The sequence below is a fragment of the Oncorhynchus masou genome, unplaced genomic scaffold (genome assembly GCF_036934945.1).
Source record: "Oncorhynchus masou masou isolate Uvic2021 unplaced genomic scaffold, UVic_Omas_1.1 unplaced_scaffold_844, whole genome shotgun sequence".
NCBI classification, from domain to species: Eukaryota; Metazoa; Chordata; class Actinopteri; order Salmoniformes; family Salmonidae; genus Oncorhynchus; species Oncorhynchus masou.
Window position 1 is genome coordinate 187,098 of NW_027014907.1, and position 17,044 is coordinate 204,141.

Sequence of the window (17,044 nt, forward strand, 5' to 3'; positions counted from 1 at the left end):
ATAGTTGACCTGGTCCTCTTCTTCTTCTCTCCTGTCCTATAGTTGACCTGGTCCTCTTCTTCTCTCCTGTCCTATAGTTGACCTGGTCGTCCTCTTCTTCTCTCCTGTCCTATAGTTGACCTGGTCCTCTTCTTCTCTCCTGTCCTCTAGTTGACCTGGTCTTCTTCTTCTCTCCTTTCCTATAGTTGACCTGGTCCTCTTCTTCTTCTCTCCTGTCCTCTAGTTGACCTGGTCTTCTTCTTCTCTCCTGTCCTATAGTTGACCTGGTCCTCTTCTTCTCTCCTGTCCTATAGTTGACCTGGTCCTCTTCTTCTCTCTTATCCTATAGTTGACCTGGTCCTCCTCTTCTCTCCTATCCTATAGTTGACCTGGTCTTCTTCTTCTCTCCTGTCCTATAGTTGACCTGGCCTTCTTCTTCTCTCCTGTCCTCTAGTTGACCTGGTCCTCCTCTTCTCTCTTCTCCTATAGTTGACCTGGTCCTCCTCTTCTCTCCCGTCCTCTAGTTGACCATGTGGTCCCTGAGCCTGGAGCCAGCCTCCTGGGGGCCTACGACCAGTGGAAGGACATAGCAGACAGGGGGTCCTGCTGTGATTACTCCCTCCACATGGACATCACCCGCTGGCACGACGGACTCTTTGAAGAGATGGAGAGTCTCGTGAAGAATAAAGGTATTGTTTCAGGATGTTCTGGATCTACCTGTGTAGATAGTACCTGATGTTCTGGATCTACCTGTGTAGATAGTACCTGATGTTCTGGATCTACCTGTGTAGATAGTACCTGATGTTCTGGATCTACCTGTGTAGATAGTACCTGATGTTCTGGATCTACCTGTGTAGATAGTACCTGATGTTCTGGATCTACCTGTGTAGATAGTACCTGATGTTCTGGATCTACCTGTGTAGATAGTACCTGATGTTCTGGATCTACCTGTGTAGATAGTACCTGATGTTCTGGATCTACCTGTGTAGATAGTACCTGATGTTCTGGATCTACCTGTGTAGATAGTACCTGATGTTCTGGATCTACCTGTGTAGATAGTACCTGATGTTCTGGATCTACCTGTGTAGATAGATCTACCTGTACCTGATGTTCTGGATCTACCTGTGTAGATAGTACCTGATGTTCTGGATCTACCTGTGTAGATAGTACCTGATGTTCTGGATCTACCTGTGTAGATAGTACCTGATGTTCTGGATCTACCTGTGTAGATAGTACCTGATGTTCTGGATCTACCTGTGTAGATAGTACCTGATGTTCTGGATCTACCTGTGTAGATAGTACCTGATGTTCTGGATCTACCTGTGTAGATAGTACCTGATGTTCTGGATCTACCTGTGTAGATAGTACCTGATGTTCTGGATCTACCTGTGTAGATAGTACCTGATGTTCTGGATCTACCTGTGTAGATAGTACCTGATGTTCTGGATCTACCTGTGTAGATAGTACCTGATGTTCTGGATCTACCTGTGATAGTACCTGATGTATCTACCTGAGATGTACCTGATGTTCTGGATCTACCTGATAGTACCTATGTTCTGGATCTGTGTAGATAGTACCTGATGTTCTGGATCTACCTGTGTAGATAGTACCTGATGTTCTGGATCTACCTGTGTAGATAGTACCTGATGTTCTGGATCTACCTGTGTAGATAGTACCTGATGTTCTGGATCTACCTGTGTAGATAGTACCTGATGTTCTGGATCTACCTGTGTAGATAGTACCTGATGTTCTGGATCTACCTGTGTAGATAGTACCTGATGTTCTGGATCTACCTGTGTAGATAGTACCTGATGTTCTGGATCTACCTGTGTAGATAGTACCTGATGTTCTGGATCTACCTGTGTAGATAGTAGTACCTGATGTTCTGGATGTTCTACCTGTGTAGATAGTACCTGATGTTCTGGATCTACCTGTTCTGTCTAGATAGTACCTGATGTTCTGGATCTACCTGTGTAGATAGTACCTGATGTTCTGGATCTACCTGTGTAGATAGTACCTGATGTTCTGGATCTACCTGTGTAGATAGTACCTGATGTTCTGGATCTACCTGTGTAGATAGTACCTGATGTTCTGGATCTACCTGTGTAGATAGTACCTGATGTTCTGGATCTACCTGTGTAGATAGTACCTGATGTTCTGGATCTACCTGTGTAGATAGTACCTGATGTTCTGGATCTACCTGTGTAGATAGTACCTGATGTTCTGGATCTACCTGTGTAGATAGTACCTGATGTTCTGGATCTACCTGTGTAGATAGTACCTGATGTTCTGGATCTACCTGTGTAGATAGTACCTGATGTTCTGGATCTACCTGTGTAGATAGTACCTGATGTTCTGGATCTACCTGTGTAGATAGTACCTGATGTTCTGGATCTACCTGTGTAGATAGTACCTGATGTTCTGGATCTACCTGTGTAGATAGTACCTGATGTTCTGGATCTACCTGTGTAGATAGTACCTGATGTTCTGGATCTACCTGTGTAGATAGTACCTGATGTTCTGGATCTACCTGTGTAGATAGTACCTGATGTTCTGGATCTACCTGTGTAGATAGTACCTGATGTTCTGGATCTACTGGATCTGTGTAGATAGTACCTGATGTTCTGGATCTACCTGTGTAGATAGTACCTGATGTACTGGATCTACCTGTGTAGATATGTACCTACCTGTGTAGATAGTACTGATGTACCTGATGTCTGGATCTACCTGTGTAGATAGTACCTGATGTTCTGGATCTACCTGTGTAGATAGTACCTGATGTTCTGGATCTACCTGTGTAGATAGTACCTGATGTTCTGGATCTACCTGTGTAGATAGTACCTGATGTTCTGGATCTACCTGTGTAGATAGTACCTGATGTTCTGGATCTACCTGTGTAGATAGTACCTGATGTTCTGGATCTACCTGTGTAGATAGTACCTGATGTTCTGGATCTACCTGTGTAGATAGTACCTGATGTGTCTGGTTCTGGATCTACCTGTGTAGATAGTACCTGATGTTCTGGATCTACCTGTGTAGATAGTACCTGATGTTCTGGATCTACCTGTGTAGATAGTACCTGATGTTCTGGATCTACCTGTGTAGATAGTACCTGATGTTCTGGATCTACCTGTGGATCCTATGTTCTGGATCTACCTGTGTAGATAGTACCTGATGTTCTGGATCTACCTGTGTAGATAGTACCTGATGTTCTGGATCTACCTGTGTAGATAGTACCTGATGTTCTGGATCTACCTGTGTAGATAGTACCTGATGTTCTGGATCTACCTGTGTAGATAGTACCTGATGTTCTGGATCTACCTGTGTAGATAGTACCTGATGTTCTGGATCTACCTGTGTAGATAGTACCTGATGTTCTGGATCTACCTGTGTAGATAGTACCTGATGTTCTGGATCTACCTGTGTAGATAGTACCTGATGTTCTGGATCTACCTGTGTAGATAGTACCTGATGTTCTGGATCTACCTGTGTAGATAGTACCTGATGTTCTGGATCTACCTGTGTAGATAGTACCTGATGTTCTGGATCTACCTGTGTAGATAGTACCTGATGTTCTGGATCTACCTGTGTAGATAGTACCTGATGTTCTGGATCTACCTGTGTAGATAGTACCTGATGTTCTGGATCTACCTGTGTAGATAGTACCTGATGTTCTGGATCTACCTGTGTAGATAGTACCTGATGTTCTGGATCTACCTGTGTAGATAGTACCTGATGTTCTGGATCTACCTGTGTAGATAGTACCTGATGTTCTGGATCTACCTGTGTAGATAGTACCTGATGTTCTGGATCTACCTAGATAGTACCTGATGTTCTGGATCTACCTGTGTAGATAGTACCTGATGTTCTGGATCTACCTGTGTAGATAGTACCTGATGTTCTGGATCTACCTGTGTAGATAGTACCTGATGTTCTGGATCTACCTGTGTAGATAGTACCTGATGTTCTGGATCTACCTGTGTAGATAGTACCTGATGTTCTGGATCTACCTGTGTAGATAGTACCTGATGTTCTGGATCTACCTGTGTAGATAGTACCTGATGTTCTGGATCTACCTGTGTAGATAGTACCTGATGTTCTGGATCTACCTGTGTAGATAGTACCTGATGTTCTGGATCTACCTGTGTAGATAGTACCTGATGTTCTGGATCTACCTGTGTAGATAGTACCTGATGTTCTGGATCTACCTGTGTAGATAGTACCTGATGTTCTGGATCTACCTGTGTAGATAGTACCTGATGTTCTGGATCTACCTGTGTAGATAGTACCTGATGTTCTGGATCTACCTGTGTAGATAGTACCTGATGTTCTGGATCTACCTGTGTAGATAGTACCTGATGTTCTGGATCTACCTGTGTAGATAGTACCTGATGTTCTGGATCTACCTGTGTAGATAGTACCTGATGTTCTGGATCTACCTGTGTAGATACCTGTGTTCTGGATCCCTGATGTTCTGGATCTACCTGTGTAGATAGTACCTGATGTTCTGGATCTACCTGTGTATCTACCTGATAGTACCTGATGTTCTGGATCTACCTGTGTAGATAGTACCTGATGTTCTGGATCTACCTGTGTAGATAGTACCTGATGTTCTGGATCTACCTGTGTAGATAGTACCTGATGTTCTGGATCTACCTGTGTAGATAGTACCTGATGTTCTGGATCTACCTGTGTAGATAGTACCTGATGTTCTGGATCTACCTGTGTAGATAGTACCTGATGTTCTGGATCTACCTGTGTAGATAGTACCTGATGTTCTGGATCTACCTGTGTAGATAGTACCTGATGTTCTGGATCTACCTGTGTTCTGGATGTTCTGGATCTACCTGTGTAGATAGTACCTGATGTTCTGGATCTACCTGTGTAGATAGTACCTGATGTTCTGGATCTACCTGTGTAGATAGTACCTGATGTTCTGGATCTACCTGTGTAGATAGTACCTGATGTTCTGGATCTACCTGTGTAGATAGTACCTGATGTTCTGGATCTACCTGTGTAGATAGTACCTGATGTTCTGGATCTACCTGTTCTGGATCTACCTGATAGTACCTGATGTTCTGGATCTACCTGTGTAGATAGTACCTGATGTTCTGGATCTACCTGTGTAGATAGTACCTGATGTTCTGGATCTACCTGTGTAGATAGTACCTGATGTTCTGGATCTACCTGTGTAGATAGTACCTGATGTTCTGGATCTACCTGTGTAGATAGTACCTGATGTTCTGGATCTACCTGTGTAGATAGTACCTGATGTTCTGGATCTACCTGTGTAGATAGTACCTGATGTTCTGGATCTACCTGTGTAGATAGTACCTGATGTTCTGGATCTACCTGTGTAGATAGTACCTGATGTTCTGATCTACCTGTGTAGATAGTACCTGATGTTCTGGATCTACCTGTGTAGATAGTACCTGATGTTCTGGATCTACCTGTGTAGATAGTACCTGATGTTCTGGATCTACCTGTGTAGATAGTACCTGATGTTCTGGATCTACCTGTGTAGATAGTACCTGATGTTCTGGATCTACCTGTGTAGATAGTACCTGATGTTCTGGATCTACCTGAGATAGTACCTGATGTTCTGGATCTACCTGTGTAGATAGTACCTGATGTTCTGGATCTACCTGTGTAGATAGTACCTGATGTTCTGGATCTACCTGTGTAGATAGTACCTGATGTTCTGGATCTACCTGTGTAGATAGTACCTGATGTACTGGATCTACCTGTGTAGATAGTACCTGATGTACTGGATCTACCTGTGTAGATAGTACCTGATGTTCTGGATCTACCTGTGTAGATAGTACCTGATGTTCTGGATCTACCTGTGTAGATAGTACCTGATGTTCTGGATCTACCTGTGTAGATAGTACCTGATGTACTGGATCTACCTGTGTAGATAGTACCTGATGTTCTGGATCTACCTGTGTAGATAGTACCTGATGTTCTGGATCTACCTGTGTAGATAGTACCTGATGTACTGGATCTACCTGTGTAGATAGTACCTGATGTTCTGGATCTACCTGTGTAGATAGTACCTGATGTTCTGGATCTACCTGTGTAGATAGTACCTGATGTACTGGATCTACCTGTGTAGATAGTACCTGATGTTCTGATGTTCTGGATCTACCTGTGTAGATAGTACCTGATGTTCTGGATCTACCTGTGTAGATAGTACCTGATGTTCTGGATCTACCTGTGTAGATAGTACCTGATGTTCTGGATCTACCTGTGTAGATAGTACCTGATGTACTGGATCTACCTGTGTAGATAGTACCTGATGTCCTGGATCTACCTGTGTAGACAGTACCTGATGTTCTGGATCTACCTGTGTAGATAGTACCTGATGTTCTGGATCTACCTGTGTAGATAGTACCTGATGTTCTGGATCTACCTGTGTAGATAGTACCTGATGTTCTGGATCTACCTGTGTAGATAGTACCTGATGTTCTGGATCTACCTGTGTAGATAGTACCTGATGTTCTGGATCTACCTGTGTAGATAGTACCTGATGTTCTGGATCTACCTGTGTAGATAGTATCTGATGTTCTGTATCTACCTGTGTAGATAGTACCTGATGTTCTGGATCTACCTGTGTAGATAGTATCTGATGTACTGGATCTACCTGTGTAGATAGTACCTGATGTTCTGGATCTACCTGTGTAGATAGTACCTGATGTTCTGGATCTATCTGTGTAGATAGTATCTGATGTTCTGGATCTACCTGTGTAGATAGTACCTGATGTTCTGGATCTACCTGTGTAGATAGTACCTGATGTTCTGGATCTACTTGTGAAGATAGTACCTTTGTAGATAGTACCTGTGTCTCTCTTCAGATCTCAATCTGTCTGACACCAAACCACCCAATATGACTCTTATATCGTTTCCCTACCATATAACTACTAGATGAGAATACATTAGATGATATTACCACAAATAACACTTGAAAGGGGTCATGTTCAGCTGTTAATGGTGTTGTGGTAATGTATCTGATACTGTGTTGTTCATGGTGTTGTGGTAATGTATCTGATACTGTGTTGTGGTAATGTATCTGATACTCTGCTGTTAGGAGAATACAGTGGTTTAACTTTGAATCCCCCGTGAGTCTCATGAAGAGCTGCTTTCCTTCTGCTCTGCCTCCCTCATATCAATGCCACACACACACACACACACACACACACACACACACACACACACACACACACACACACACACACACACACACACACACACACACACACACACACACACACTGCTGCTCTACCAAGCCTCCCTCATGTCCATGGAACACACACACACACACACACACACACACACACACACACACACACACACACACACACACACACACACACACACACAGGAACACACACACCTGTGTCCATGCAGCTAGACGATTACTGCAGGTGACAACACAACACTAGAGACACACACTGTACGCGAGATGATGTCCACTCTCACTAATCCACACAGACAGCCAGTCAGCCCACCAACTCTCTCTCACCCAGCTGAACTACACTCACTAATCCACACAGACACACTCACTAATCCACACAGACAGCCAGCCAGCCCACCAACTCTCTCTCAACCAGCTGAACAACACTCACTAATCCACACAGACACACTCACTAATCCACACGGACAGCCAGTCAGCCCACCAACTCTCTCTCACCCAGCTGAACTACACTCACTAATCCACACAGACAGCCAGTCAGCCCACAAACTCTCTCTCACCCAGCTGAACTACACTCACTAATCCACAGACACACTCACTAATCCACACAGACAGCCAGCCAGCCCACCAACTCTCTCTCAACCAGCTGAACAACACTCACTAATCCACACAGACACACTCACTAATCCACACAGACACACTCACTAATCCACACAGACACACTCACTAATCCACACAGACACACTCACTAATCCACACAGACACACTCACTAATCCACACAGACACACTCACTAATCCACACAGACACACTCACTAATCCACACAGACACACTCACTAATCCACACAGACACACTCACTAATCCACACAGACACACTCACTAATCCACACAGACACACTCACTAATCCACACAGACACACTCACTAATCCACACAGACACACTCACTAATCCACACAGACACACTCACTAATCCACACAGACACACTCACTAATCCACACAGACACACTCACTAATCCACACAGACAGCCAGGCAGCCCACCAACTCTCTCTCACCCAGCTGAACTAAACTCACTAATCCACACAGACACACTCACTAATCCACACAGACACACTCACTAATCCACACAGACAGCCAGGCAGCCCACCAACTCTCTCTCACCCAGCTGAACTACACTCACTAATCCACACAGACACACTCACTAATCCACACAGACACACTCACTAATCCACACAGACACACCCACTAATCCACACAGACAGCCAGCCAGCCCACCAACTCTCTCTCACCCAGCTGAACTACACTCACTCATGCACTCACACCCACAAAACCACTCACTCACTCACTCACTCACACACACAAAACCACTCACTCACTCACTCACTCACTCACTCACTCACTCACTCACTCACTCACTCACTCACACACACACACACACACACAACCACACAACCACACAAACACACAACCACACAACCACACAACCCTAATCACACACAGGAGCTCACAGACATATAGACACATCTGCACATGCTTGTGATTTTCAAATGCGAGAAATTCAATTCCTTGAAATGGTTTGAAATGTGTTTGAATTTTTCCAGGAGTCAATTCCTTCTTGATCTTCATGGCTTACAAGGACAAATTCCAGAGCTCAGATAGTCAGGTAAGTTTTATATCTTCAACCTATTTATTCAGACGTCTCTGAAATGTAATGTAAACAATGACCTTGGTTGTTTCTCAATATGCATACTACCATGCTCCGTACTCTCACGCTCTCATCTGAGGACGTTCTCTTGAGTAAAACAATCCATTTGATCAGCACTCCCCTTACTGTGTAACCTCACCACCCCTACCGTGTTACCTCACCACCCGTACTGTGTTACCTCACCACCCCTACTGTGTTACCTCACCACCCCTACCGTGTTACCTCACCACCCGTACTGTGTTACCTCACCACCCCTACTGTGTTACCTCACCACCCCTACTGTGTTACCTCACCACCCCTACTGTGTTACCTCACCACCCCTACTGTATTACCTCACCACCCCTACTGTATTACCTCACCACCCCTACTGTGTTACCTCACCACCCATACTGTATTACCTCACCACCCCTACTGTGTTACCTCACCACCCCTACTGTATTACCTCACCACCCCTACTGTATTACCTCACCACCCCTACTGTGTTACCTCTCCACCCCTACTGTATTACCTCACCACCCCTACTGTGTTACCTCACCACCCTACTGTGTTACCTCACCACCCCTACTGTGTTACCTCACCACCCCTACTGTATTACCTCACCACCCCTACTGTGTTACCTCACCACCCCTACCGTGTTACCTCACCACCCCTACTGTATTACCTCACCACCCCTACCGTGTTACCTCACCACCCCTACTGTATTACCTCACCACTCCTACTGTGTTACCTCACCACCCCTACTGTGTTACCTCACCACCCCTACTGTGTTACCTCACCACCCCTACCGTGTTACCTCACCACCCCTACTGTATTACCTCACCACCCCTACCGTGTTACCTCACCACCCCTACTGTATTACCTCACCACTCCTACTGTGTTACCTCACCACCCCTACTGTGTTACCTCACCACCCCTACTGTGTTACCTCACCACCCCTACTGTATTACCTCACCACTCCTACTGTGTTACCTCACCACCCCTACTGTGTTACCTCACCACCCCTACTGTGTTACCTCACCACCCCTACTGTGTTACCTCACCACCCCTACTGTGTTACCTCACCACCCCTACTGTATTACCTCACCACCCCTACTGTGTTACCTCACCACCCCTACAGTAGAGCATGAGAGTGTGGAGCTCTGGTCCTCTGCATTTTGATGACCCCCCCTCCTTGTTTTATCTCTTTCCCCTGCCAGATGTATGAGATGTTTGGTATCATTAGAGACCTGGGCGCCATCGCTCAGGTTCACGCTGAGAACGGAGACATCATTGACGAGGTAGGCTGCTGTACTGTTGACTTGAAAGACTGGCCTTTGACAGTGACTGGGCATATCTCTCCTGGGCAAAGGACATCTTCAGTTTCCGTCTTACCCCTTCTATCTATATAGGAGCAGAATAAACTGCTGTCTTTGATTGCACCGTGTGAAGTTTAGTTTCCGTCTTACCCCTTCTATCTATATAGGAGCAGAATAAACTGCTGTCTTTGATTGCACCGTGTGAAGTTTAGTTTCCGTCTTACCCCTTCTATCTATATAGGAGCAGAATAAACTGCTGTCTTTGATTGCACCGTGTGAAGTTTAGTTTCCGTCTTACCCCTTCTATCTATATAGGAGCAGAATAAACTGCTGTCTTTGATTGCACCGTGTGAAGTTTAGTTTCCGTCTTACCCCTTCTATCTATATAGGAGCAGAATAAACTGCTGTCTTTGATTGCACCGTGTGAAGTTTAGTTTCCGTCTTACCCCTTCTATCTATATAGGAGCAGAATAAACTGCTGTCTTTGATTGCACCGTGTGAAGTTTAGTTTCCGTCTTACCCCTTCTATCTATATAGGAGCAGAATAAACTGCTGTCTTTGATTGCACCGTGTGAAGTTTAGTTTCCGTCTTACCCCTTCTATCTATATAGGAGCAGAATAAACTGCTGTCTTTGATTGCACCGTGTGAAGTTTAGTTTCCGTCTTACCCCTTCTATCTATATAGGAGCAGAATAAACTGCTGTCTTTGATTGCACCGTGTGAAGTTTAGTTTCCGTCTTACCCCTTCTATCTATATAGGAGCAGAATAAACTGCTGTCTTTGATTGCACCGTGTGAAGTTTAGTTTCCGTCTTACCCCTTCTATCTATATAGGAGCAGAAGCGACTACTGGAGCTGGGGATCACTGGGCCTGAGGGACATGTGCTGTGTCACCCAGAGGAGGTAGGGACTTCCTGTCTCTGTGTAAACAATAGCCTCATTTACATGACCACACTACAGTATCTTGTTATGAGCCAGTGTTACTGTTAGTGACAGAGTGGTTTAAAACCGGGAGACTAGACATGCCATTGCTTGTTGAAAATACCTTGTGGATGAATTTTCCACTCTCAATAATAATGGAAATGAGACTGAATATTGTAATCTCAATAAATCAATCAAATGTATTTTATTAAAGCCCTTTTTACATCAGCTGTAGTCACAAAGTGCTAAAACCCCAAAGAGCAAGCAATGTCGATGTAGAAGCACTGTGGCTCGGAACAACTCTCTAGAAAGGAAGGAACCTAGGAAGAAACCTAGAGAGGAACCAGGATCGGAGTGGTTTTTGTATCTTTATTTAACTGGCAAGTCAGTTCAAAACATTCTTATTTACACTGACGGCCTACCAAAAGGCAAAAGGCCTCCTGCGGGGATGGGGGCTGGGATTCAAAATAAATAAATAAAATCTAAATATAGAACAAAACACACAGCACTACGACACAACACAACACTACATAAGAGTGACCTAAGACAACAACATAGCAAGGCAGCAACACATGACAACACAACATGGTAGCATCACAACATGGTACAAACATTATTGGGCACAGACAACAGCACAAAGGGCAAGAAGGTAGAGACAACAATACATCACGCAAAGCAGCCACAACTGTCAGTAAGAGTGTCCATGATTGAGTCTTTGAATGAAGAGATTGAGATGAAACTGTCCAGTTTGAGTGTTTGTTGCAGCTCGTTCCAGTCTCTAGCTGCAGAGAACTGAAAAGACTAGCGACCCAGGAATGTGTGTGCTTCAGGGACCTTTAACAGAATGTGACTGGCAGAACGGGTGTTGTATGTGGAGGATGAGGGCTGCAGTAGATATCTCAGATAGAGGGAAGTGAGGCCTAAGAGGGTTTTATACATAAGCATCAACCAGTGGGTCTTGCGACGGGTATAAAGAGATGACCAGTTTACAGAGGAGTATAGAGTGCAGTGATGCGTCCTATCAGGGGCATTGGTGGCAAATCTGATGGCCGAATGGTAAAGAACATCTAGCCGCTCGAGAGCACCCTTACCTGTCGATCTATAAATTGTGTCTCCGTAATCTAGCATGGGTAGGATGGTCATCTGAATCAGGGTTAGTTTGGCAGCTGGGGTGAAAGAGGAGCGATTACGATAGAGGAAACCAAGTTTTCATGTAGAACCCTTTCTACAAAGGGTTTTTACATAGAACCCAAAAGAGTTCTACCTAGAACAAAAAAGGGTTCTACCTGGAATCAAAAAGGGTTCTACCTGGAATCAAAAAGGGTTCTACCTGGACTCAGAAGGGTTCTACCTGGAATCAAAAAGGGTTCTACCTGGAATCAAAAAGGGTTCTACCTGGAATCAAAAAGGGTTCTACCTGGAATCAAAAAGTGTTTTCCTGTGGACACTTTTGGTGTGTAACCTGAACCACACTGCAAACCTTATGCCTAAGCCGAACTTAAAATACATTTTAAAATTTACGATATTGCCAATTATGACTTTGTGGCTGTTGTAACTAGTAGAAACCGTGATTTATGGCTGCAGGTAGCCTAGTGGTTAGAGCAGGTAGCCTAGTGGTTAGAGCAGGTAGCCTAGTGGTTAGAGCAGGTAGCCTAGTGGTTAGAGCAGGTAGCCTAGTGGTTAGAGCAGGTAGCCTAGTTGTTAGAGCAGGTAGCCTAGTGGTTAGAGCAGGCAGCCTAGTGATTAGAGCAGGTAGCCTAGTGATTAGAGCCAGGTAGCCTAGTGGTTAGAGCAGGTAGCCTAGTGGTTAGAGCAGGTAGCCTAGTGGTTAGAGCAGGTAGCCTAGTGGTTAGAGCAGGTAGCCTAGTGGTTAAAGCAGGTAGCCTAGTAGTTCGAGCAGGTAGCCTAGTGGTTAGAGCAGGCAGCCTAGTGGTTAGAGCAGGCAGCCTAGTGGTTAGAGCAGGCAGCCTAGTGGTTAGAGCAGGCAGCCTAGTGGTTAGAGCAGGTAGCCTAGTGGTTAGAACAGGAAGCCTAGTGGTTAGAGCAGGCAGCCTAGTGGTTAGAGCAGGCAGCCTAGTGGTTAGAGCAGGCAGCCTAGTGGTTAGAACAGGTAGCCTAGTGGTTAGAGCAGGTAGCCTAGTGGTTAGAGCAGGTAGCCTAGTGGTTAGAGCAGGTAGCCTGGAGGTTAGAGCAGGTAGCCTAGTGGTTAGAGCAGGTAGCCTAGTGGTTAGAGCAGGTAGCCTAGTGGTTAGAGCAGGTTGCTTAGTGGTTAGAGCAAGTAGCCTAGTGATTAGAGCAGGTAGCCTAGTGGTTAGAGCAGGTAGCCTAGTGGTTAGAGCAGGTTGCTTAGTGGTTAGAGCAGGTTGTCTAGGGGTTAGAGCAGGTAGCCTAGTGATTAGAGCGTTGGGCCAGTAACTGAAAGGTTGCTATATTGAATCCCCGAGCTGACAAGGTAAACATTAACTGCTGACAAGGCAGTTAACCCACTGTTCCTAGGCCATCATTGTAAATAAGAATTTGTTCTTAAAACCTCCTATGGCTGCTGTCCCTGTACAGGGATCAAAATCAGCGGAAATTCCAGAGCGCCAACTAATAGTACTCGATACAACTCAAACTTTCATTAAAACACACATGCAGGGTATTCAATTAAAGCTACACTCGTTGTGAATCTAGCCAACATGTCAGATTTTTAAAATGCTTTTCGGCGAAAGCATGAGAAGCTATTATCTGATAGCATGCAACCCTCCCGAAATACACGAAGGGGACGTAAACAAAATCATTAGTGTAGCCGGCGCTACACAGAACGCAGAAATAAAATATAAAACATTCATTACCTTTGATGAGCTTCTTTGTTGGCACTCCTATATGTCCCATAAACATCACAATTGGGTCTTTTTTTTCGATTAAATCAGTCCATGTATACCCAAAATGTCCATTTATGAACACGGTCAGATCCAGGAAAAAACTCTGTTTCAAAACGCAACAACATTTTTTTAAATTAAAAAAGTTGCCTATAAACTTTGACAAAACACTTCAAACTACTTTTGTAATCCAACTTTAGGTATTAGTAAACGTTAATAAATGATCAAATTGATCACGGGGCGATCTGTATTCAATAGCAGCAAGTCTTGAAATCATCGTCCATATTCTACCTTTCACAACTTCCTCTGGGAGACTCGACGACAGGAAGTGCCTATTACTCATTTGACCAAGGATTAACTTCAACACAATTCCCAATACTGGCGACATCGTGTGGAAGCTGTAGGAACTGTAAACCGGGAGCTATCTATTTTCCCTTGCCATAGACAATACAGAGACTGGCGTATTGATATTTTTTTCGTGTTTTTTGTGAACAGTTTTCCTTGGGATTTTGCCTCCGACACACATTCTGTTATAGTCACAGACATCATTTAACCAGTTTTATAAACTTCAGAGGGTTTTCTATCTACACATACTAATCATATGCATATACTATATTCCTGGTATGACTAGCAGGACGTTGAAATTTTGCGCGATTTTTAACAAAAAGCTGCGAAAATTCGCAGCCTCCTTAACATTAACTGACTTGCTGAGTTAAATAAAAAATAAATGTTGGTTGAGATGTTACAGTAAGGTGTTTAATTTGTGACCACTAGGTGGAGACAGAGGCAGTGTACCGGGCCATCACAATCGCCAAGCAGGCCAACTGTCCTCTCTACATCACCAAGGTGATGAGCAAGTCGGCTGCTGATGTCATCGCCAAGGCCAGGAAGAAGGGTGAGACTGGATTTGGCGATTCAATAACAACTTCATTCGGAAATAACTTCTGTATCATACATTCTTTGTTAACTTTGATGGCTCAACACAAAATGTCTGAAAAAACAGATATTTCTTGTACAAATGACTTGTCTTTTTTCATTGGATGATTTGCAGGCATGGTGGTTTATGGCGAGCCAATCACAGCCAGTCTTGGGACAGACGGATCACACTATTGGAGTAAGAACTGGGCTAAGGCTGCAGCATTCGTCATGTCCCCGCCCCTCAGCCCAGACCCCAGCACCCCTGACTACCTCAACTCCCTGCTTTCCTGGTGAGAACACATAAGCTGCGTTTACACAGGCAGCCCCATTCTGATCTTCCCCATTTATTGACAAAAGATCTGATTTGATTGGTCAAAAAATACAATTTTGTGTTGCAAAAGATCAGAATTGGGCTGACTGTGTAAACGTAGCCATAGAGACACAGACACTAGAATAAAGACAGAATGTTTCTGAATTATATCTGAATGACTTTATCTGCATCTAGCACATACTTCGAAGCTCTCACGGACACCGTTAGAAGCTCTCACGGACACCGTTGGAAGCTCTCACGGACACCGTTGAAAGCTCTCACGGACACCGTTGGAAGCTCTCACAGACACCGCTGAAAGCTCTCACGGACACCGTTGAAAGCTCTCACGGACACCGTTGGAAGCTCTCACGGACACCGTTGGAAGCTCTCATGGACACCGTTGGAAGCTCTCACGGACTATGTTCAACGAAGAAAAAGTACAATCACCCTAAAGCAACCAGAAAACAGATTATTAATTAGTGAATCAGCTTCTGTTCTTTTAGTCATCCCTTATGATGACTCACTGTTGTTCTTTTAGTCATCCCTGATGGTGACTCACTGTGTTGTTCTCTTAGTCATCCCTGATGGTGACTCACTGTGTTGTTCTCTTAGTCATCCCTGATAGTGACTCACTGTGTTGTTCTCTTAGTCATCCCTTATGATGACACACTGTTGTTCTCTTAGTCATCCCTGATGGTGACTCACTGTGTTGTTCTCTTAGTCATCCCTGATGGTGACTCACTGTGTTGTTCTCTTAGTCATCCCTGATGATGACTCACTGTGTTGTTCTCTTAGTCATCCCTGATGGTGACTCAGTGTGTTGTTCTCTTAGTCATCCCTGATGATGACTCACTGTGTTGTTCTCTTAGTCATCCCTGATGGTGACTCACTGTGTTGTTCTCTTAGTCATCCCTGATGGTGACTCACTGTGTTGTTCTCTTAGTCATCCCTTATGATGACACACTGTTTACATTTACATTTAAGTCATTTAGCAGACGCTCTTATCCAGAGCGACTTACAAATTGGACTGTTGTTCTCTTAGTCATCCCTGATGGTAACTCATTGTGTTGTTCTCTTAGTCATCCCAGATGGTGACTCACTGTGTTGTTCTCTTAGTCATCCCTTATGATGACACACTGTTGTTCTCTTAGTCATCCCTGATGGTGACTCACTGTGTTGTTCTCTTAGTCATCCCTGATGGTGACTCATTGTGCTGTTCTCTTAGTCATCCCTGATGATGACTCACTGTTGTTCTCTTAGTCAGCCCTGATGGTGACTCACTGTGTTGTTCTCTTAGATGATGACTCACTATGCTGTGGTCTGACTGTCCTGTTCTCTTGGTCCACAGTGGTCTGACTGTCCTGTTCTCTTGGTCCACAGTGGTCTGACTGTCCTGTTCTCTTGGTCCACAGTGGTCTGACTGTCCTGTTCTCTTGGTCCACAGTGGTCTGACTGTCCTGTTCTCTTGGTCCACAGTGGAGACCTTCAGGTGACGGCCAGTGGCCACAGCACCTTCTCGACGGCCCAGAAGGCTGTTGGGAAAGACAACTTCACCCTCATCCCTGAAGGAACTAACGGCATCGAGGAGAGGCTAGCCATCGTCTGGGAGAAGGCTGTGGTATGTGTTGTTGTTTCTTTTCTAAAGTTTGATTTGTTGCCATTGTATGCTTTCCAGTGGGAAATAAAGCGTTTTTGCTGTTGGCCTGATTCAAAGTGATGCTGCAGCTGTATATATGATCTGGAGGCAGCAGTTTAGACAGCTAGACCACCGTAGGAAACCCCTGTTTCTGTTGTTGTTGTTGCTTCTTCTTCTTCTTCTTCTTCTTCTTCCTATTCTTCTTCTTCTTCTTCTTCCTATTCTTC

The 17,044-nt window shown here is 44.5% G+C and overlaps 1 protein-coding gene across 2 annotated transcripts in view; it reads left to right on the forward strand.

The window, feature by feature from the left end:
* Window positions 1-17,044, forward strand: part of LOC135537806 (dihydropyrimidinase-related protein 2-like) — a 51,883-nt gene that overhangs the window by 19,587 nt on the left and 15,252 nt on the right. For both annotated transcript variants that reach the window (XM_064963815.1, XM_064963816.1), the window contains exons 4-10: window positions 504-668; window positions 8,774-8,835; window positions 10,074-10,154; window positions 11,006-11,074; window positions 14,728-14,848; window positions 15,005-15,161; window positions 16,658-16,799. In XM_064963815.1, coding sequence (XP_064819887.1) covers window positions 504-668; window positions 8,774-8,835; window positions 10,074-10,154; window positions 11,006-11,074; window positions 14,728-14,848; window positions 15,005-15,161; window positions 16,658-16,799 — 797 coding nt within the window. The remainder of the gene's footprint in view (window positions 1-503; window positions 669-8,773; window positions 8,836-10,073; window positions 10,155-11,005; window positions 11,075-14,727; window positions 14,849-15,004; window positions 15,162-16,657; window positions 16,800-17,044) is intronic.